Consider the following 22,956-nt stretch of genomic DNA (forward strand, 5'->3'; position numbering starts at 1 on the left):
CGTCAGGTAGAGAGAGAGATATTAGCTAAAGACAGGGGGCGCTATCTCCCTCTTGTTTTTCCTGCATCCTTGTCAGTGAGTCATTGTAAATGCAGCAAGCAACAAACAACCTACTGACTGGGACGAATGTCAGTTCAACGTCTAGTTTTGATTTACATTTAAACTAACATGAATTCAATGTGAAATCAACAAAAAAAAAGCTCATTATGCCATTGGACTTAGGTTAACAGTTGGGTGAAAAAAAAGACGAAATGCCCTTCAATTGGTTACTTTAAGCAAATCGAAACAGTTTCTCACGTTGACTAAATGTCATCACATATATTTGTTTGGCTTGAAATAACGTGGAAACAATGTTGGTTCAACCAGTTTTTGCCCAGTGGGAAGTGACCTTCATATTTGATGTGTTCCCAGTTCCAAAGCGACAATATATAGCCAACAGCACACTATTTTATCTATCACTTTTGTTTCAATCTATAAGCAGTTTTCTGTCTTAAATTAGTCCTATTCAATCCCAAACAAAAAGAAAGGTTATTATTTGTCACATACTACATATGTTTCGTTAAAAGCTTGTCTGTTGATTTATCGAAACGATCACGTTATATTGGCTCATCATGACGAATCAATGACGCGAGCTTAGTGTGATGTTGTCACACGACTGTCAGTGACTTAATTGCCAGGAGCACAGGTAAAACAGTAAAAATACGCAGACATTACAACATAATCTACACATATGACATATAACAACTCACACGTTGACAAACACGTACACCCTATGCTAGCGAGATACCACTGACCAGAGAAGAGAAGATACCTTCAACTGCGTCAGAGGGAGCGAGAGAGGACCTCCTTTTGCCCACAGCGTTCCAAGTATATCATTCCCACACACACACACAGTTTTCCGACAGGGATGCGCGGAGCTAAACGGAGACACTTCCATACAGCACAAATGGCTGCGAGTTTTTGCAAAACAACTTCTGCGTTCATATGGATGTTTACAGTTATTTCTACCGCTCGAGTATATCCACCTAACGAAGGTAAGGAAATCAGTGTTTTGCAATTGTTTAGGCTTAAGGGAGGGTACGGTTCTCCGAAATATTTGGTTAGGCTACTTAACGTGTCTTAATTGAGGGTCCGTTTTTCCCTTCATATTCGGGCACTATTGGAAACTGCTGTTTCTTATTTCGCATGTTACATACTTGGGAGTTGAAGTATGTACATAGTTGTTCCTCTTTCATTTGAATTTTATCCAACAATTTGTTTCACAAGCTTAGAATGATGAATGATAATCGCAATCACTGCAATCCCAAAAAATGTATGTGGTTGCCTCCCAAACTATCTTTCTTTATAATTTTAGCTGAATTTCAATGTTATGCAGTCAGTAGCCTGCTCAGCCGAAAGCAGTTTGAACAGGGGCACAAATTAAACCTCCAGATTCTGACAAATGTCACATTTCCAACAAGTAAAACGTCAAAACATGTTCGGTTTCAGCAGTGACCTACGGCCTTTGCGCTACGGGGTTTTATCCCAAATCAAATCAAATTGTATTTTTCACATGCGCGGAATACAGACATTACAGTGAAAATCTTACTTACAAGCCCTTAACTAACAATGCCGGTTTAAGTAAAAAAAAATAAGAAATTATAGTAACAAATAATAATAGAGTAGCAGTAAAACAACAATAGCAAGGCGATATATAGGGCATACCGGTACAGAGTCAATGTTGGAGCTCCCGAGTGGCGCAGTGGTCTAAGACACTGCATCTCATTGCTTCAGGTGTCACTACAGACACCCTGGTTTGAATCCAGGATGTATCACAACCGGCATTGACTGGGAGTCCCATAGGGCGGTGCGCAATTGTCCCAGCGTCGTCTGTGTTTGGCCGGTGTAGGCTGTCATTGTAAAAAAAAAAAAAGACAAAAATGTACAGGGGCACTAGTTAATCCCAACACAGTGTCATGGGCGAGCTATATGTGTAAAGTTTAGCCCAAAATCTATACATTCGTTCCAGTATATTTGAGATAGTCTGTCTGTTTGTGACATTTTATCAATCTTATAATTTTCTTTCCATGTCTGCATCTGTATGAATACAGTATTTATGGATTCTTCTTGAGCCGAGGAGTGTACTGCCAATGGAAAGTGGAAATCACCTTCCGTACCTGTTTGTAACTGTGTGTTTCAGAGACGTTACTGGACACAAGGACAGTTCCTGGGGAGCTGAAATGGGCGGCAAGTCCAACAGAAGGAGGGGTATGTGGTTCTGCCGAGACAAAATAACCTATTTCAGTGAGAATATGTGTTTTATAATGCATAGTTGTACACAGGTAGACTATAGGTGAGTATTTTTTTTTTTTTTTTGCAATACCCTATAATCCAAGCTAGACGGCATTCTACTGCAGTCTCCATCTCCCTCTGTCTTCATTGCAAGCACACCCTCTCTCGCGCTCACTTTCACTCTCGCCAGCCTCTTTGTTAGTTTAAGAGTTATTGGTGAACTTGACTCCTCTCCAGTCTCCCTGTGCTCACTTTCTTTTACTGAACTGCTTGATTGACAAGGTCCTGGTCCCCACACACTGAGCCCTTTGATTGCCAGTGTACCCCCCCCCCTCCCACCCATTGCTTACGCACGCACACACGCACACACACAAACCCCTCTCCACATCACAGTCGGGGCCCGTGTCCAGCTTTACGACTGAGACAGCTGTGATTTCTGTCCTTCAACAAAGACTCCAAAGGAGGGAATAAAACTTGGAGTCATACTCTATGACAGCTCCTATAGAATACCTCTATACACACACCGTCTCTGGCTCGGTTCATCTAAAGCTCTCACCAGCAGGGAGTGGGAGGCCACATTAGTAATAAGATGCCATAGTTAGGCAAGGTCACTATGCAACTCCATAAAACGTCTTTGATAAACTATCCAAGATAAACGCATGGAAGGTTTTGTCATCACTGAAGCTGATTAATGACTAGAAATGACTTTGGTCTAATGATCAGAATGTGTGTTCCCAGTGGGAGGAGGTAAGCATCATGGATGAGAAGAACGTCCCTATCAGAACGTACCAGGTGTGTAACGTGATGGAACCCAGCCAGAGCAACTGGCTTAGAACCGACTGGATCCCTCGGTCTGGAGCGCAGCGCATCTACGTCGAGATCAAGTTCACCCTCCGGGACTGTAACAGCCTGCCTGGAGTCACCGGCACCTGTAAGGAGACCTTCAACCTCTACTACTATGAGTCTAACAACGACAGAGAGCACTACATCAGAGAGAGCAACTTTCTCAAGATCGACACTGTGGCAGCCGACGAGAGCTTCACTCAGGTTAGGAGCCTTGGTTTGTTTTTAATCTCTTTGTTAAATTTTAAGATCTGATGGTGTGTTTGATTATGTTTTTTCAATGTGAAAATTACAATGAAGGAACATTGTTGTGTTCTTATGGCTATTTATTATCAGTAATTATGTTATTATTACAATGATCAGGTGGACATTGGGGACCGCATCATGAAGTTGAACACTGAGGTGCGTGACGTAAAGGTCACAACCCGGAAGGGTTTCTACCTGGCGTTCCAGGATGTTGGCGCCTGCATCGCTCTGGTTTCCGTACGCGTCTTCTACAAAACCTGCCCCCTCACTGTCCGCAACTTAGCAACCTTCCCAGATACCAACACCGGAGCTGACACTTCCTCGTTAGTGGAGGTCAGGGGGTCGTGCGTGAACCAATCAGAAGAGAGGGAGGAGCCCAAGATGTATTGTGGCGCAGACGGGGAATGGCTGGTCCCCATTGGAGGGTGTGTCTGTAACTTGGGATACGAGGAGAAAAGCGGAGCCTGTCAGGGTAAGGCATTTGATTTACTTTTAATTTAATGACCACATTTTCTTCTAAATTGTATCGAACCCCCGGGCGTATGCACTTAGGCGACTGAGCTAAAGTTAAGTCATCAGCTCTTGGACCTCTGGAAGAGAGAGTGAGGGAAATAGGCGAGACTGGAGGGAACAGACGTTCTGAAGACAGTTTTATAGTACACCATTACTCTCTCTGAATAGAGAGTCTCTGTTCCACACACACACACACACACACACACACACACACACACACACACACACACACACACACACACACACACACACACACACACACACACACACACACACACACACACACAACAGTTGAGCGTCAGTGCTTCAGTAGGGTATGATATACAGCTGTGGGTCTATTCTCTCAACCCTATTTATTATGGCCATCCCAGCAGGCTAATTATATAACAAACAGCTTCAACTTTTAAAGGCCTGCGGACCCGAGCAGAAGGTGTGTGTCTGTGATAGTAGAGAAAGGGACAGCTATCAAGCGTTTCTGTATTTGACAGACACCAGCTTCTCTCCCTCCTTCTCTCCATCCAGACCTCCCTCTCTTTATCCATAGCAGAGTTAATGACGTCTAAAGGCTGTTTTCTTTAACAAGATTTAACTAGACCCTTGACTCTGATCACCTTTGAACTGAAGTGAAGGACTAGCTCTTTTTAAGTATTTCCTTTTCCCCACTCTAAGTTGAAACAGCCCACTCAGGGCTGGAGTGCTCTAGTGATTTGCCAATACACTGTCAGGCTTGACGACCGATTGGACCCTAGATTAAGTCTCTCCGTCATATCAATTAGCGGACTGCAAACAATGGACGGGTGACCAATAGGGAGAGAGAAATGACAAAGCGAGGCAGGGAATGAGTAGAAGACTGTTTAGCGCTGCAGAGCGCTATAAAGAGACAGAGAGAGAAATAGAGCCGTGCAGAGAGATACCGGTGGATAGAGGTGGAGTAGGGGTGGAGGATTGGAGAGAGAGAGGGGGAGGAAAATAAGGAGGAATTAGTTTGTGAATAGAGAGGGGGTTCTATAAGGAGGCCATTTAAGGCATAAGGCATCAATGATAGCCCAGCCCCCCCCCCCCCCCCAATTGTTACTATGTCGGGGTGTTAGAGGTGGTGCAGTGGGCTCACACAGGGGCATGAACACAAACATAAGAGAGGTTACCCCCCCCCGTTTCCCTCAACTATATCCCCCAATGTCCCTTACCCCCAACCTTACCCTCACACTCGCACATACACACACACACCTTTAAGAGCAGGGTCATGACCAGGCTTGATGAAGCCGTCAAAAACTTTGACAGACACACACACAAATACACTCTGTTAAGTTGTGAAGGGCAGGGTCATGACCGAGGTTGATAAAGACGTCAAAACTCTGACAGCTGTGATTCGGGCTGGGAGGAGAGGAAGCAAGGGAGGGGACAGAGAAGGGGAGGAGAGACAACAGAGGTGGTTTAAATGTGAATGGGACAGCCAGACTCCGGAATGAAAAAGGATCTCTGCGTTTTGTTAGAGTTTTGACGGCGCCTTTTTAGAGGGACTTTGTTCAGCTGTGGTTGCTCATCTGCTGCTATTACTGGGTGTCCTATGTGGGCGTTATCTGTGTGTGAGTGTGTGTGTTTCTAATTTCTGCAGTGTGTATATGTGTTTGTGTGTGCCTTCGGGAAAGTATTCAGACCCCTTGACTTTTTCCACATTTTGTTACATTACAGCCTTGTTCTAAAATGTATTTAATCATTTTTTTCCCTCATACATCTACACACAATACCCTATCATGACAAAGCAAAAACTGTTTTTTACAAATTCTTGCAACAATTTTTTTTTATATATAAATAAAATATCACATTTACATAAGTATTCAGACCCTTTACTCAGTACTTTGTTGAAGCACCTTTGGCAGCGATTACAGCCTCAAGTCTTTTGGGGTATGACGCTACAAGCTTGGCACACCTGTATTTGGGGAGTTTTTCCCATTCCTCACTGCAGATCCTCTCAAGCTCTGTCAGGTTGGATGGGGAACGTGGCTGCACAGCTATTTTCAGGTCTCTCCAGAGATCGATCGGGTTCAAGTCCGGACTCTGGCTGGGCCACTCAAGGACATTCAGAAACTTGTCCCGAAGCCACTCCTGCATTGTCTTGGCTGTGTGCTTAGGGTTGTTGTCCTGTTGGAAGGGAAACACTCGCCCCAGTCTGAGGCCCTGAGCGCTCTGGAACAGGTTTTCATCAAGGATCTCTCTGTACTTTGCTCTGTTCATCTTTCCCTCGATCCTGACTAGTCTCCCAGTCCCTGCCGCTGTAAAACATCCCCACAGCATGGTGCTGCCACCACCATGCTTCACCGTAGGGATGGTGCATTTACATTTACATTTACATTTAAGTCATTTGGCAGACGCTCTTATCCAGAGCGATAAGATGCCAGAGCGATAAGATGCCAGACGTGACACTTGCCATTCAGGCCAAAGAGTTCAATCTTGGTTTCATTGGACCAGAGATTCTTGTTTCTCATGGTCTGAGTCTTGGAAGGGATGCACCTGAGCTCAATTTCGAGTCTCATAGCAAAGGGTCTGAATACTTGTGTAAATAAGGTATTTCTGTTTTTTTCTTTGCTTTGTCATTATGGACTGTGTATAGATTGCTGAGAAAAACACATTTCATCCATATTAGAATAAGGCTGTAACGTAACAAAATGTGGAACAAGTCAAGGGGTCTGGATACTTTCCGAAGACACTGTGTGGAGGGAGAGGTGAAATAAAGTGAGTAAGAGAGAGATAGAGAGAGACCTGAAATGAGATTTAATAAGATGCATGGTGGCGGTTGTCCAAGTGTGATCGACGTCAGAGAGACGTTATAACTGCAATTCACTCCGGTGCACCTCCAGTAACTCAACCAACAGAGGATTTGGTTATGTGTGTGTGTGTGTGTGTGTGTGTGTGTGTGTGTGTGTGTGTGTGTGTGTGTGTGTGTGTGTGTGTGTGTGTGTGTGTGTGTGTGTGTGTGTGGAGAGAGATGGCCAGAGAGAGAGAGACAGGGCCAGCGTTATGGGTGGGCCTTATGGGGCCTGGCCCGCCCTACTGTACCTCCTTGCCCATCCAAATAAAATATTTCAATATTGATCATTTATTTGACTGAGACGTCGACATAGACGCAACGATACCAGATAAATCACCCGAGCGAAACAGCACCCATCTGCCTCAGTATGTGTAGCCCATGTGCATGACATGTCATACTCTTACATGGACTACAGATAGGAAGACAGTGGGGCGCTGTTTCGCTAGCTCAGGTGACATAAGCATTTAATCATTTGAGCAAAAGTCTGTCTTCCACCCTCTCTCCTCCGTCCTCTCTCTTGACACGGAAACCGATGAGTGGTTGAGTGGTTGGGGAGACGTCGATTCGTTAGTAGGTGAACAGAAGTGTCCTCCCCTCCTCAATGGCCACCTTTCATCAAGGATACTCATGTGTATCCTGTCACAACATTTTGTTAACTGGTGATTGTCAAGCAAATAACTGATGTAATATAGCCTACACCTTCACAATAAATTCAATATATTTTTAGACAGGTGTTAAGAAACATGATTAGTCTATTTCAGAAGAACAGAAGTTGAGTTGTCCTTATGTTAGGCCCTGATCTGGCTATGCCAAATGGCTGTGGGCTACACTAGTTCATTTAGCAGACGAGATTAGCTTAGAATTCTGTTGCATTATCTTATATTATAGTATGAAGAATACACTTGAACTAAGCTGAATTAAATAGAAAGGATATTTCCTCCAAACTATTTGAAGGAGTGCACATATGCGGCTATTCTGTGTTGAGCGGTTAACAAAGAAATGTAACTTTAGTTGTTCTACAAACGTTGGGCGATATGTTTTGATGTTTAATACATTGTAAGGCTGCATGATGCGAGTCTATTGATGATTTGAAAAAAGTGGCTTCAAAGGCATTAGCTCTGCTTTGTTTTTTTTTGCGCAGGCTGTGCACACTTCATCAGTCTCTCATTCACAATTAGACAAGCACTTGATAACGGCTTGAATTTCCCTGCGGTGTCCCCTTTGTTTGGCCGTAATGCACCATAAAAATATCCATGCCTTTTGCGGCCAGTGGCCATTGTGCCCTTGGCCTGGAGTGCTGCATGTTCCGAAGCACCTCTCACTCACATGGCTCTCTCTCAAGTGATCAGGTTTTTCTCACAGGCTACAAGTGAAGACAGACACATCGGGGATACAAATGCGCGTGTCCATATCCAATTCCGAGGTACATATTGAAGATATTGGAAGAACTCTCCACATTTACTTCATCAGCCAATATGATGAGTAGGCCTAACAAATGGCAAAATAACTAGCCTATGTCAATTTACTATCTTACATAGTACAAAAGTTAACCTATTCTATTCTGTGCAAGACATAAATGTGTCTCGTTTCAGGAAACTAGGCGTATGTCTCGGGTCACTACTTCACAGGAGAGCCACTTTCTGGAGGACCGAGTTTTGAAATCAGTAGAATTAGAGTACGATAGCTAAGGAGATGGAGAAAACACTTATCTCCGGATTACATCTTCATACTAAGGGCATACATGGCATCCTTGATAGGGAGAAGCGCCCATACATGATGTATATGGGTAAGATAGTCTAGCTAGCCACATTTTCAGATATTGCGCGTTTCTAATTTTGACAAAGTCATTTTCATTTCAAGTTCAAGTGTACTGTTAGCTAGCTAGCTAACGTTAGCTGGCTGATATGATCTTAATATACATATCTCAGAGCCATTTGCTTTGCTCGTTATAGCCTAGTGTTAGCTAGCCAACATTGAACCTGGTTGGTTAGCTACCTGCATGAATCTGCAATCTACATGGCTTAACCTCTTGGACCCCCCCCCCGGGATCCGGGATAATTGTCGTCTCAGATTTTGAAATTATGCTTTACAGCGAAAACAATAAGCATGTGTAAGTTTATCGATATACTAACAAAACATTATGTACACCTAGCGGCAGGTAACTTGGTCACGAAAATCAGAAAAGCAATCAAATTAATCGCTTACCTTTGATGAGCTTCAGATGTTTTCACTCACGAGACTCCCAGTTAGACAGGAAATGTTCCTTTTGTTCCATAAAGATATTTTTTATATCCAAATACCTCCGTGAGTTTGATGCGTTATGCCTAGGAATCCACCGGAAATAGCGGTCACGACAACGCAGACAGAAATTCCAAATTATATCCATAATATCAACAGAAACATGGCAAACATTTTTTATAATCAATCCTCAAGGTGTTTTTCAAATATCTATTCGATAATATATCAATCGGGACAGTTGGTTTTTCAGTAAGACCGGGAGGAAAAATGGCTACCTCTCTGTTTAGCCAACAACTGACCACTTACGCAATGTGGACGTTTACGCTCATTCGTCAAAATAAAGGCCTGAAACTACGTCTAAAGGCTGTAGACATTTTAGGGAAGCCACAGAAAAAGGAATCTGGTTGATATCCCTTTCAATGGGCAATAGGGATGCATAGAAAGACGGGGGTTTCAAAATAAGAGTCACTTCCTGATTGGATTTTTCTCAGGATTTCGCCTGCGATATCAGTTCTGTTATACTCACAGACAATATTTTTGACAGTTTTGGAAACTTTAGAGTGTTTTCTATCCTAAGCTGTCAATTATATGCATATTCTAGCATCTGGTCCTGAGAAATAGGCGGTTTACTTTGGGAACGTTATTTTTCCAAAAATAAAAATAGTGCCCCCTAGCTTCAAGAGGTTTTAACAAAATACTCCACTATGCAACTAACCATTTCAATAGAATGTCACTGCGACAACTGTTGATAGCCAGAGCGAATTTACCAGCTACGTCTATCTTCTCCGATTTCAGAGCACTCTCGTCTGACTGTGCCAGAGTGCAGAATAACTGACATATTTACGAACACTCAACACCCGTTGAATATGGATATTATTTTGGAAATGTGTGTGTGATCACTGTGCTGTGTGTTGCTTCTCCTTCTGTGTCTGTAAAACAAAAGGTATTGACAGTCTGAATATTCATATCCTGTCTGCTTCTCTCTGTGGGAGAATACTGAATACATGATCATCACCTGTCTACTGAAAGAGAAGAGAGCGAGCGAGAGAGTGAGAGAGACGAGGGAGACCGATAGAGAGATGAGATAGGTGTAGGGAGTGGGAGAACAAGAGGAGAGAGTGAAAGGGAAACATTCACAGTAAAGGTGCCCTTTTATTGCTATCATCTAGGTCATTTACATATTCATTTTTTTTGCGCAAATTCAAATCCAGATCAAATGCAAATCTATCTCATTACATACAGTGTGTGTGCCTGCCTGTGTGTGCATGTGTGTGTGTGTGAGTTTCTCTATAACCCTGTCCTGTCGTCCTCTCTCTCTCGCTCTCTCTCTCTCTGTGAGTCGGAAGTGCCCCTGACCGCTCCAGTGTGTCGGCTGTCTAGGTGATGGATAGAGGGAGGGACGGAGTGATGGATGGATGGATGGAGTGATAAATGAGAGGGAGGGATGGACATCAGAGGGAGTTATGGGTGCCTGGTAGACCTGGGGAAAACTAGATGAGTTTTTCCAGAGTTAACCATTGTAGATTAGTGATCCCAAGGCCTGTCCCATTCACTCCTCTGTGATCAAGGGGCTCTTCAACATTGTAGCAGAATATAGCTACTTAAATGTTGCAATCTCGTCTGATTACGTAATCCCTCTTGTGTTCCGGTACTTCCTCTTGTGGCTTGTGAACAAAATCAGAGTTCCTAACCAGAAGAACTATGATCCTCAATGCAGATGTGTCACCTCTGCAGTGACACACGACAGAACATCTGTATGAGAGCCTGGTTAGATGTTATATATGGCTCCCCTGAGTGAGTGAGATGTCTGTCTGTCTGTCTGACTGTCAGCCTGCCTTTCCCTTAGGGTAAACCAGGATTAGCTCCTACCTCACCACCGCACGCACAGATATGCAAGCACAGCCCTGTGTGTTTGTATGTGGAATGCATGTGTCATTGGAAAGGTGTTGACACTCGTTGTCTTGGAGGATATTTACAGAGTTTGTCGCTCCTCTTTCCTCCATCAGTCACCCAGACCTGCTAGTTACACACTAGTCTATGTGGATTTAGTTTCACATTCACACAGTGTTTAGTGTGTGTGCCCAGGCTGGGGGAGGGGCGGTTGGAACTGACAGTGAGAATATTAGCATGTCAGAAGCCCCCGGCAACAATTCTCTCTCGCTCTCTCTCTCTCTCTCTCTGTCTCTCTCTGTCTGTCTCTGTCTCTCTCTCTCTCTCTTTCTCTCTGTCTCTCTCTGTCTCTCTGTCTCTCTCTCTCTCTCTCTCTCTCTGTCTCTCTCTGTCTGTCTCTCTCTCTGTCTGTCTCTGTCTCTGTCTCTCTGTCTGTGCATGGGAAACATATGTTTACATTGCCAGAGCAAGTGACGGCAAATCTTGCTGTTGTGATTGCATACTGTGGTATTTCACCCAATAGATATGGGAGTTTATCAAAATTGGATTAGTTTTTCGAATTCTTTGGGTCTGTGTAATCTGAGGGAAATATATGTCTCTATTGTCATACGTTTGGCAGGAGGTTAGGAAGTGCAGCTCAGTTTCCACCTCATTTTGTGGGCAGTGTGCACATAGCCTGTCTTCTCTTGAGAGCCAGGTCTGCCTTCGGCATCCTTTCTCAATAGCAAGGCTATGCTCACTGAGTCTGTACATAGTCAAAGATGTGCTTCTCACTCACTCACTCACTCACTCACTCACTCACTCACTCACTCACTCACTCACACAGTTTATGGAGTTTGTAGTAAAAATGAAGTAGCCAACACTCATTTCCTCACTCTACCCAACTCAGCATTTTCTGTCAAATGAAGAGCAAAGGGGAAGGAGAAACTACAGGAGTGGAGAGGGATATCTCTTGCACACAGAGAGAGAGAGAGAGAGTTTAGGGATAATAGAGAGTAATGTGAGTTGTCTACCCCTTACCTGCTGGGTTTGGCTAGCAGCTTCAGCTGCTCTCATCAGGAGACTGGAGACAAGAGCCAAGGATCTGATTGTTTACAGTGCGTGTGTTTGTGTGTGTGTGTCCTACTGTCCTTCCTCCTCTGTCAACTGCCACCCCCCTCCCTCACACACACACACACACACACACACACACACACACACACACACACACACACACACACACACACACACACACACACACACACACACACTCCTACTGTGTGCATTCTGCTGGGCGGGACTCCTGTCTCTGAGTCTGATGGACGACCCAGGGGCTGTCCATCATAGAGACACGCGATACCTGACCTGCCGTTGACATGAACACACACACACACACACACACACACACACACACACACACACATACAGCCACACTGGCACACATTGTTGGCACACCGTGAGCTATTGCATTGTAGCAGGAGGGCAGGACTCAAGGCTGTGAGCTGGCTTTGTCTCCGTCCCATCCTGCCTTTCTCCCTTTTTTCCCACAATGAACAGAGGGAAGGTGAAAGAGCGAGGGAGAGAATAAGAAAGGGAGGGAGTGTGGCCACCAACCCATAAACACTCCTTCGTCTTTTCACGTCACTGTTTCTTTCTTTCTCTCGCTCATTCCCTATCTTCTATGTTTCTGTCCCTCTCTCTTCTCTTTCCCCACAGTCTCTGATATTCTCTATTTTTCATCATTCCTCTCTCTGAAGGGAAAGGCTTGTGTGTGTGTGTCATGATTTGTGTTTGTGCTGCAAAGGGAGAGTGAGCGTTGACCTGGAATGACAGCTCATAAAGGCGTTATTAGCCCTATATAAGAGAGAGCTACTGCTGCGGACTGCTGCTCTCCTTCTCTCTCTCTCTCTCTCTCTCTCTCTCTCTCTCTCTCTCTCTCTCTCTCTCCACACCTCTTTCCCCTCTGTCGCACCCTCACAAAGACCACCATCCTCAACAGTTTACGACCTTATGGTGTCACACACACACCAAGATCTCTACTGATAGTATTATAATACCTGGAACTTCACTCACTCATTGATAGCGGGGGCTCAGTCAAAAACAAACCTGCACTTGCCTTTTGCAACTAGCACTGTCTTTCTGATAACTTCTGTATTGAGGAAAAATGCATTTACTTCGACTGTGATACGTGGTTGTCTGCATTCATCTTAAGATTGAAGAATGCACTAACTAATTGTACGTCACTCTGGATAAGCGTGTCGGCTAGATAAATGACTCAAATGTAAAATGTCGACATCAAGGCCTACAGCTGTAAAGTGATTGACATAGAGCCATACAAGCAGGGTTCACGGATGTGAATGGCTCCTATCTGTGTGTGTTAGTGCACGTGTGTGTGTGCATGTTCTTATGCAGTCAGCGCTTAACTGGTATCGATTGAGCTATAAAAAAACAATAACAATCTTCAAAGCATTCCAGAGAGAGAGAAACAGAGAGGGAGGGAGAGAGAGAGAAACAGATAGGGAGGGAGAGAGGAAAAACACAGAGAGAGACAGAGAGACAGAGACAGAGAGACAGAGAGAGAGAGGAAAAACAGAGAGGGAGGGAAAGAGGGAGGAAAAACAGAGAGGGAGCAAGGAATACAGAGAGGGAAAACAGAGAGGGAGCAATGAATACAGAGAGGGAAAACAGAGGGAGCAAGGAATACAGAGAGGGAAAACAGAGGGAGCAAGGAATACAGAGAGGGAAAACAGAGAGGGAGCAAGGAATACAGAGAGGGAAAACAGAGAGGGAGCAAGGAATACAGAGAGGGAAAACAGAGGGAGCAAGGAATACAGAGAGGGAAAACAGAGAGGGAGCAAGGAATACAGAGAGGGAAAACAGAGAGGAGCAAGGAATACAGAGAGGGAAAACAGAGAGAGAGGAGAGGAAAAACAGAGAGGGAGGGAAAGAGGGAGGAAAACAGAGAGGGAGCAAGGAATACAGAGAGGGAAAACAGAGAGGGAGCAATGAATACAGAGAGGGAGCAATGAATACAGAGAGGGAAAACAGAGAGGGAGCAAGGAATACAGAGAGGGAAAACAGAGAGGGAAAACAGAGAGGGAGCAAGGAATACAGAGAGGGAAAACAGAGAGGGAGCAAGGAATACAGAGAGGGAGCAAGGAATACAGAGAGGGAAAACAGAGAGGGAGCAAGGAATGCAGAGAGGGAAACAGAGAGAGAGGGAAAACAGAGAGGGAGCAAGGAATACAGAGAGGGAAAACAGAGAGGGAGCAAGGAATACAGAGAGGGAAAACAGAGAGAGAGAGAGAGAGAGAAAAAACAGAGGGAGGGAAAGAGAGAGGAAAAACAGAGGGAGGGAAAGAGAGAGAAAAACAGAGAGGGAGGAAAGAGAGAAAACAGAGAAGGAGGGAAAGAGAGAGGAAAAACAGAGAGGGAGGGAAAGAGAGGAAAAAAACAGAGAGGGAGGGAAAGAGAGAGGAAAAACAGAGAGGGAGGGAAAGAGAGGAAAAACAGAGAAGGAGGGAAAGAGAGAGGAAAAACAGAGGAGGGAAAGAGAGAGGAAAAACAGAGAGGGAGGAAGAGAGAGAGAGAGGAAAAACAGAGAGGGAGGGAGAGGGGGAAAAACAGAGAGGGAGCAAGGAATACAGAGAGGGAAAACAGAGAGGGAGCAAGGAATACAGAGAGGAAAAACAGAGAGGGAGGGAAAGAGAGAGGAAAAACAGAGAGGGAAAAGAGAGAGGAAAACAGAGAGGGAGGGAAAGAGAGAGGAAAAACAGAGAGGGAGGGAAAGAGAATGGAAAGAGAGAGGAAAAACAGAGAGGGAGGGAAAACAGAGAGGGAGGAAGAGAGAGGAAAACAGAGAGGGAGCAAGGAATACAGAGAGGGAAAACAGAGAGGGAGAAAGGAATACAGAGAGGGAAAACAGAGAGGGAGCAAGGAATACAGAGAGGGAAAACAGAGAGGGAGCAAGGAATACAGAGAGGGAAAACAGAGAGAGAGAGAGAGAGAAAGAGAGGAAAACAGAGAGGGAGGGAAGAGAGGAAAAACAGAGAGGGAGCAAGGAATACAGAGAGGGAAAACAGAGAGGGAGCAAGGAATACAGAGAGGGAAAACAGAGAGGGAGCAATGAATACAGAGAGGGAGCAATGAATACAGAGAGGGAAAACAGAGAGGGAGCAAGGAATACAGAGAGGGAAATATATAATAATAATATATATCCCATTTAGAGAGGCGAAAACAAGTCGGCTGGGGCCACTACTTTTACATATTGGTGGCCCCAGCGGGAATCGAAGACGCTTGGCGTTGCAAGATGCTCTACCGACTGAGCCACACAGGAAAACAGAGAGAGAGAGAGGAAAACAGAAAGGGAGGGAAAGAGGGAGGAAAAACAGAGGGAGCAAGGAATACAGAGAGGGAAAACAGAGAGGGAAAACAGAGAGGGAGCAAGGAATACAGAGAGGGAAAACAGAGAGGGAGCAAGGAATACAGAGAGGGAAAACAGAGAGGGAGCAAGGAATGCAGAGAGGGAAACAGAGAGAGAGGGAAAACAGAGAGGGAGCAAGGAATACAGAGAGGGAAAACAGAGAGAGAGAGAGGGAAAAAAAACAGAGGGAGGGAAAGAAAGAGGAAAAACAGAGAGGGAAAGAGAGAGGAAAACAGAGGGAGGGAAAGAGAGAGAAAACAGAGAAGGAGGGAAAGAGAGAGGAAAAACAGAGAGGGAGGAAAGAGAGAGAGAGGAAAAACAGAGAGGGAGGGAGAGGGGGAAAAACAGAGAGGGAGCAAGGAATACAGAGAGGGAAAACAGAGAGGGAGCAAGGAATACAGAGAGGAAAAACAGAGAGGGAGGGAAAGAGAGAGGAAAAACAGAGAAGGAGGGAAAGAGAGAGGAAAAACAGAGGAGGGAAAGAGAAGGAAAAACAGAGAGGGAGGAAGAGAGAGAGAAGGAAAACAGAGAGGGAGGGAGAGGGGGAAAAACAGAGAGGGAGCAAGGAATACAGAGAGGGAAAACAGAGAGGGAGCAAGGAATACAGAGAGGGAAAACAGAGAGGGAGCAAGGAATACAGAGAGGGAAAACAGAGAGAGAGAGGGAGGGAAAGAGAGAGGAAAAACAGAGAGGGAGGGAAAGAGAGAGGAAAACAGAGAGGGAGGGAAAGAGAGAGGAAAAACAGAGAGGGAGGAAGAGAGAGGAAAAACAGAGAGGGAGCAAGGAATACAGAGAGGGAAAACAGAGAGGGAAAACAGAGAGGGAGCAAGGAATACAGAGAGGGAAAACAGAGAGGGAGCAAGGAATACAGAGAGGGAAAACAGAGAGAGAGAGAGAGAAAGAGAGGAAAACAGAGAGGGAGGGAGAGAGAGAGGGGAAACACAGAGAGGGAGGGAGAGAGAGGAAAAACAGAGAGGGAGCAAGGAATACAGAGAGGGAAAACAGAGAGGGAGCAAGGAATACAGAGAGGGAAAACAGAGAGGGAGCAATGAATACAGAGAGGGAGCAATGAATACAGAGAGGGAAAACAGAGAGGGAGCAAGGAATACAGAGAGGGAAAACAGAGAGAGAGAGAGAGGAAAAACAGAGAGGGAGGGAAAGAGGGAGGAAAAACAGAGAGGGAGCAAGGAATACAGAGAGGGAAAACAGAGAGGGAGCAAGGAATACAGAGAGGGAAAACAGAGAGGGAGCAAGGAATACAGAGAGGGAAAACAGAGAGGGAGCAAGGAATACAGAGAGGGAAAACAGAGAGGGAGCAAGGAATGCAGAGAGGGAAACAGAGAGAGAGGGAAAACAGAGAGGGAGCAAGGAATACAGAGAGGGAAAACAGAGAGGGAGCAAGGAATACAGAGAGGGAAAACAGAGAGAGAGAGAGAGAGAGAGAGAAAAAAAAACAGAGGGAGGGAAAGAGAGAGGAAAAACAGAGGGAGGGAAAGAGAGAGGAAAAACAGAGAGGGAGGGAAAGAGAGAGGAAAAACAGAGGAGGGAAAGAGAGGAAAACAGAGAGGGAGGAAGAGAGAGAGGAAAAACAGAGGAGGGAAAGAGAGAGAAAAACAGAGAGGGAGGAAGAGAGAGAGAGGAAAAACAGAGAGGGAGGGAGAGGGGGGAAAACAGAGAGGGAGCAAGGAATACAGAGAGGGAAAACAGAGAGAGAGAGAGAGAGAGAGAGAAAAAAACAGAGGGAGGGAAAGAAAGAGGAAAAACAGAGGGAGGGAAAGAGAGAGAAAAACAGAGGGAGGGAAAGAGAGAGGAAAAACAGAGAGGGAGGGAAAGAGAGAGGAAAACAGAGAAGGGGGAAAGAGAGAGGAAAAACAGAGAGGGAGGAAGAGAGAGAGAGAGGAAAAACAGAGAGGGAGGGAGAGGGGGAAAACAGAGAGGGAAAACAGAGAGGGAGCAAGGAATACAGAGAGGGAAAACAGAGAGGGAGCAAGGAATACAGAGAGGGAAAACAGAGAGAGAGAGAGGGAGGGAAAGAGAGAGGAAAACAGAGAGGGAGGGAAAGAGAGAGGAAAACAGAGAGGGAGGGAAAGAGAGAGGGAAAACAGAGAGGGAGGGAAAGAGAGAGGAAAAACAGAGAGGGAGGAAGAGAGAGGAAAAACAGAGAGGGAGCAAGGAATACAGAGAGGGAAAACAGAGAGGGAGCAAGGAATACAGAGAGGGAAAACAGAGAGAGAGAGAGGGAGGGAAAGAGAGAGGAAAACAGAGAGGGAGGGAAAGAGAGAGGAAAACAGAGAGGGAGGGAAAAGAGAGGAAAACAGAGAGGGAGGGAAAGAGAGAGGGATGGAAAGAGAGAGGAAAAACAGAGATGGAGGGAAAGAGAGAGAAAACAGAGAGGGAGGAAGAGAGAGGAAAAACAGAGAGGGAGCAAGGAATACAGAGAGGGAAAACAGAGAGGGAGAAAGGAATACAGAGAGGGAAAACAGAGAGGGAGCAAGGAATACAGAGAGGGAAAACAGAGAGGGAGCAAGGAATACAGAGAGGGAAAACAGAGAGAGAGAGAGAGAAAGAGAGGAAAACAGAGAGGGAGGGAGAGAGAGAGGGGAAACACAGAGAGGGAGGGAGAGAGAGGAAAACAGAGAGGGAGCAAGGAATACAGAGAGGGAGGGAGAGAGAGGAAAAACAGAGAGAGAGAAATAGAGAGGGAGGGAGAGAGAGGAAAACAGAGAGAAGAAAAAACAGAGAGGGAGGGAGAGAGAGAGAGAGAGAGGAAAACAGAGAGAGAGGGAAAAAGAGAGAGAGAGAGAGAGGAAAAACAGAGAGAGGAAAAACAGAAGGAGGGAGAGAGAGAGAGAGGAAAACAGAGAGAGAGGGGAAAAACAGAGAGAGAGAGAGGAAAACAGAGAGAGAGAGAGAGGAAAAACAGGAGAGGGAGAGAGAGAGAAGAAAAACAGAGAGGGAGGGAGAGAGAGAGGAAAAACAGAGAGGGATGAAGAGAGAGGGAAAACAGAGAGGGAGCAAGGAATACAGAGAGGGAAAACAGAGAGGGAGCAAGGAATACAGAGAGGGAAAACAGAGAGAGAGAGAAAAAAAAAACAGAGAGGGAGGGAAAGAAAGAGGAAAAACAGAGAGGGAGGGAAAGAGAGAGGAAAAAACAGAGAGGGAGGGAAAGAGAGAGGAAAAACAGAGAGGGAGGGAAAGAGAGAGGAAAACAGAGAGGGAGGGAAAGAGAGAGAAAAACAGAGGAGGGAAAGAGAGAGGAAAAACAGAGAGGGAGGAAGAGAGAGAGAGGAAAACAGAGAGGGAGGGAGAGGGGGAAAAACAGAGAGGGAGCAAGGAATACAGAGAGGGAAAACAGAGAGGGAGCAAGGAATACAGAGAGGGAAAACAGAGAGGGAGCAAGGAATACAGAGAGGGAAAACAGAGAGAGAGAGAGGGAGGGAAAGAGAGGAAAAACAGAGAGGGAGGGAAAGAGAGAGGAAAAACAGAGAGGGAGGGAAAGAGAGAGGAAAAACAGAGAGGGAGGGAAAGAGAGAGGAAAAACAGAGAGGGAGGGAAAGAGAGAGGAAAAACAGAGAGGGAGGAAGAGAGAGGAAAAACAGAGAGGGAGCAAGGAATACAGAGAGGGAAAACAGAGAGGGAGCAAGGAATACAGAGAGGGAAAACAGAGAGAGAGAGAGAGGAAAAACAGAGAGAGGAAAAACAGAGAGGGAGGGAGAGAGAGAGAGAGAGGAAAACAGAGAGAGAGGGGAAAAACAGAGAGAGAGAGAGAGGAAAAACAGAGAGAGGGAAAACAGGAGAGGGAGAGAGAGAGAGGAAAAACAGAGAGGGGGAGAGAGAGAGGAAAACAGAGAGGGATGAAGAGAGAGGGAAAACAGATAGGGAGCAAGGAATACAGAGAGGGAAAACAGAGAGGGAGCAAGGAATACAGAGAGGGAAAACAGAGAGAGAGAGAGAGAGAGAAAAAAAAAACAGAGAGGGAGGGAAAGAAAGAGGAAAAACAGAGAGGGAGGGAAAGAGAGAGGAAAAACAGAGAGGGAGGGAAAAAGAGAGGAAAAACAGAGGAGGGAAAGAGAGAGGAAAAACAGAGAGGGAGGAAGAGAGAGAGAGGAAAAACAGAGAGGGAGGGAGAGGGGGGGAAAACAGAGAGGGAGCAAGGAATACAGAGAGGGAAAACAGAGAGGGAGCAAGGAATACAGAGAGGGAAAACAGAGAGGGAGCAAGGAATACAGAGAGGGAAAACAGAGAGAGAGAGAGAGGAGGGAAAGGGAGAGGAAAAACAGAGAGGGAGGGAAAGAGAGAGGAAAACAGAGAGGGAGGGAAAGAGGAAAAACAGAGAGGGAGGGAAAGAGAGAGGAAAAACAGAGAGGGAGGGAAAGAGAGAGGAAAAACAGAGAGGGAGGAAGAGAGAGGAAAAACAGAGAGGGGGCAAGGAATACAGAGAGGGAAAACAGAGAGGGAGCAAGGAATACAGAGAGGAAAACAGAGAGAGAGAGAGAGAAAGAGAGGAAAACAGAGAGGGAGGGAGAGAGAGAGGGGAAACACAGAGAGGGAGGGAGAGAGAGGAAAAACAGAGAGGGAGGGAGAGAGAGGAAAAACAGACAGAGAGAAATAGAGAGGGAGGGAGAGAGAGGAAAAACAGAGCGAGAGAGGAAAACAGAGAGAGAGGGAAAAACAGAGAGAGAGAGAGAGGAAAACAGGAGAGGGAGAGAGAGAGAAGAAAAACAGAGAGGGAGGGAGAGAGAGAGGAAAAACAGAGAGGGATGAAGAGAGAGGGAAAACAGAGAGGGAGCAAGGAATACAGAGAGGGAAAACAGAGAGGGAGCAAGGAATACAGAGAGGGAAAACAGAGAGAGAGAGAAAAAAAAACAGAGAGGGAGGGAAAGAAAGAGGAAAAACAGAGAGGGAGGGAAAGAGAGAGGAAAAACAGAGAGGGAGGGAAAGAGAGAGGAAAACAGAGAGGGAGGGAAAGAGAGAGGAAAAACAGAGAGGGAGGGAAAGAGAGAGGAAAACAGAGGAGGGAAAGAGAGAGGAAAACAGAGAGGGAGGAAGAGAGAGAGAGGAAAAACAGAGAGGGAGGGAGAGGGGGAAAAACAGAGAGGGAGCAAGGAATACAGAGAGGGAAAACAGAGAGGGAGCAAGGAATACAGAGAGGGAAAACAGAGAGGGAGCAAGGAATACAGAGAGGGAAAACAGAGAGAGAGAGAGGGAGGGAAAGGGAGAGGAAAAAGAGAGAGGGAGGGAAAGAGAGAGGAAAAACAGAGAGGGAGGGAAAGAGGAAAAACAGAGAGGGAGGGAAAGAGAGAGGAAAAACAGAGAGGGAGGGAAAGAGAGAGGAAAAACAGAGAGGGAGGAAGAGAGAAAAACAGAGAGGGGGCAAGGAATACAGAGAGGGAAAACAGAGAGGGAGCAAGGAATACAGAGAGGAAAACAGAGAGAGAGAGAGAGAAAAACAGAGAGAGGAAAAACAGAGAGGGAGGGAGAGAGAGAGAGAGAGGAAAACAGAGAGAGAGGGAAAACAGAGAGAGAGAGAGAGAAAAAAAACAGAGAGAGAGGAAAAACAGGAGAGGGAGAGAGAGAGAGGAAAAACAGAGAGGGGGGGAGAGAGAGAGGAAAAACAGAGAGGGATGAAGAGAGAGGGAAAACAGAGAGGGAGCAAGGAATACAGAGAGGGAAAACAGAGAGGGAGCAAGGAATACAGAGAGGGAAAACAGAGAGAGAGAGAGAGAGAGAAAAAAAAAACAGAGAGGGAGGGAAAGAAAGAGGAAAAACAGAGAGGGAGGGAAAGAGAGGAAAAACAGAGAGGAGGGAAAGAGAGAGGAAAAACAGAGGAGGGAAAGAGAGAGGAAAAACAGAGAGGGAGGAAGAGAGAGAGAGGAAAAACAGAGAGGGAGGGAGAGGGGGGAAAACAGAGAGGGAGCAAGGAATACAGAGAGGGAAAACAGAGAGGGAGCAAGGAATACAGAGAGGGAAAACAGAGAGGGAGCAAGGAATACAGAGAGGGAAAACAGAGAGAGAGAGAGAGGGAGGGAAAGGGAGAGGAAAAACAGAGAGGGAGGGAAAGAGAGAGGAAAAACAGAGAGGGAGGGAAAGAGGAAAAACAGAGAGGGAGGGAAAGAGAGAGGAAAAACAGAGAGGGAGGGAAAGAGAGAGGAAAAACAGAGAGGGAGGAAGAGAGAGGAAAAACAGAGAGGGGGCAAGGAATACAGAGAGGGAAAACAGAGAGGGAGCAAGGAATACAGAGAGGAAAACAGAGAGAGAGAGAGAGAAAGAGAGGAAAACAGAGAGGGAGGGAGAGAGAGAGGGAAACACAGAGAGGGAGGGAGAGAGAGGAAAAACAGAGAGGGAGGGAGAGAGAGGAAAAACAGACAGAGAGAAATAGAGAGGGAGGGAGAGAGAGGAAAAACAGAGCGAGAGAGGAAAACAGAGAGAGAGGGAAAAACAGAGAGAGAGAGAAAAACAGAGAGAGAGAGAGAGGAAAACAGAGAGAGAGGAAAAACAGGAGAGGGAGAGAGAGAGAGGAAAACAGAGAGGGAGGGAGAGAGAGGAAAAACAGAGAGGGAGGAAGAGAGAGGGAAAACAGATAGGGAGCAAGGAATACAGAGAGGGAAAACAGAGAGGGAGCAAGGAATACAGAGAGGGAAAACAGAGAGAGAGAGAGAGAGAGAGAAAAAAAACAGAGAGGGAGGGAAAGAAAGAGGAAAAACAGAGAGGGAGGGAAAGAGAGGAAAAACAGAGAGGGAGGGAAAGAGAGAGGAAAAACAGAGAAGGAGGGAAAGAGAGAGGAAAAACAGAGAGGGAGGGAAAAAGAGAGGAGGGAAAGAGAGAGGAAAAACAGAGAGGGAGGAAGAGAGAGAGAGAAAAACAGAGAGGGAGGGAGAGGGGGGGAAAACAGAGAGGGAGCAAGGAATACAGAGAGGGAAAACAGAGAGGGAGGGAGAGAGAGAGGAAACACAGAGAGGGAGGGAGAGAGAGGAAAAACAGAGAGGGAGCAAGGAATACAGAGAGGGAGGGAGAGAGAGGAAAAACAGAGAGAGAAATAGAGAGGGAGGGAGAGAGGAAAAACAGAGAGGGAGGGAGAGAGAGAGAGAGAGGAAAACAGAGAGAGAGAGAGAGGAAAAACAGAGAGAGAGAGAGAGAGGAAAAACAGAGACAGAGAGGAAAAACAGGAGAGGGAGAGAGAGAGAGGAAAAACAGGGAGGGAGAGAGAGAGGAAAAACAGAGAGAGAGGAAAAACAGAGAGGGAGGGAGAGAGAGAGGAAACACAGAGAGGGAGGGAGAGAGAGGAAAAACAGAGAGGGAGCAAGGAATACAGAGAGGGAGGGAGAGAGAGGAAAAACAGAGAGGGAGCAAGGAATACAGAGAGGGAGGGAGAGAGAGAGGGAAAACAGAGAGGGGGGAGAGAGAGAAAAACAGAGAGGGAGGGAGAGAGAGGAAAACAGAGAGGGAGGGAGAGAGAGAAAAACAGAGAGGGAGGGAGAGAGAGGGGAAAAACAGAGAGGGAGGGAGAGAGAGAGGAAAAACAGAGAGGGAGGGAGAGAGGAATACAGAGAGGGAGGGAGAGGGAGAGAGGAATACAGAGAGGGAGAGAGGAATACAGAGAGGGAGAGAGGAATACAGAGAGGGAGAGAGAGGAATACAGAGAGTGGGAGAGAAATACAGAGAGGGGGAGGAATACAGAGAGGGAGGGAGGAATACGGAGAGGGAGGGAGGAATACGGAGAGGGAGGGAGGAATACAGAGCGGGA

General features: G+C 45.9%; 1 protein-coding gene across 3 annotated transcripts in view; it reads left to right on the top strand.

Moving 5' to 3' along the window:
* The first annotated feature begins 678 nt into the window (after positions 1–678).
* Positions 679–22,956, top strand: part of LOC135558965 (ephrin type-A receptor 4-like) — a 41,325-nt gene continuing 19,047 nt past the window's right edge. For 2 of the 3 annotated variants that reach the window (XM_064993221.1, XM_064993222.1), the window contains exons 1-4: positions 679–1,034; positions 2,180–2,247; positions 3,010–3,318; positions 3,478–3,832. In XM_064993221.1, coding sequence (XP_064849293.1) covers positions 908–1,034; positions 2,180–2,247; positions 3,010–3,318; positions 3,478–3,832 — 859 coding nt within the window. In that variant the 5' untranslated portion in view covers positions 679–907. The remainder of the gene's footprint in view (positions 1,035–2,179; positions 2,248–3,009; positions 3,319–3,477; positions 3,833–22,956) is intronic. The other variant, XM_064993220.1, reaches the window with a different exon arrangement.

This window comes from Oncorhynchus masou, chromosome 17 (genome assembly GCF_036934945.1).
Source record: "Oncorhynchus masou masou isolate Uvic2021 chromosome 17, UVic_Omas_1.1, whole genome shotgun sequence".
In the NCBI taxonomy this organism is placed as follows: Eukaryota; Metazoa; Chordata; class Actinopteri; order Salmoniformes; family Salmonidae; genus Oncorhynchus; species Oncorhynchus masou.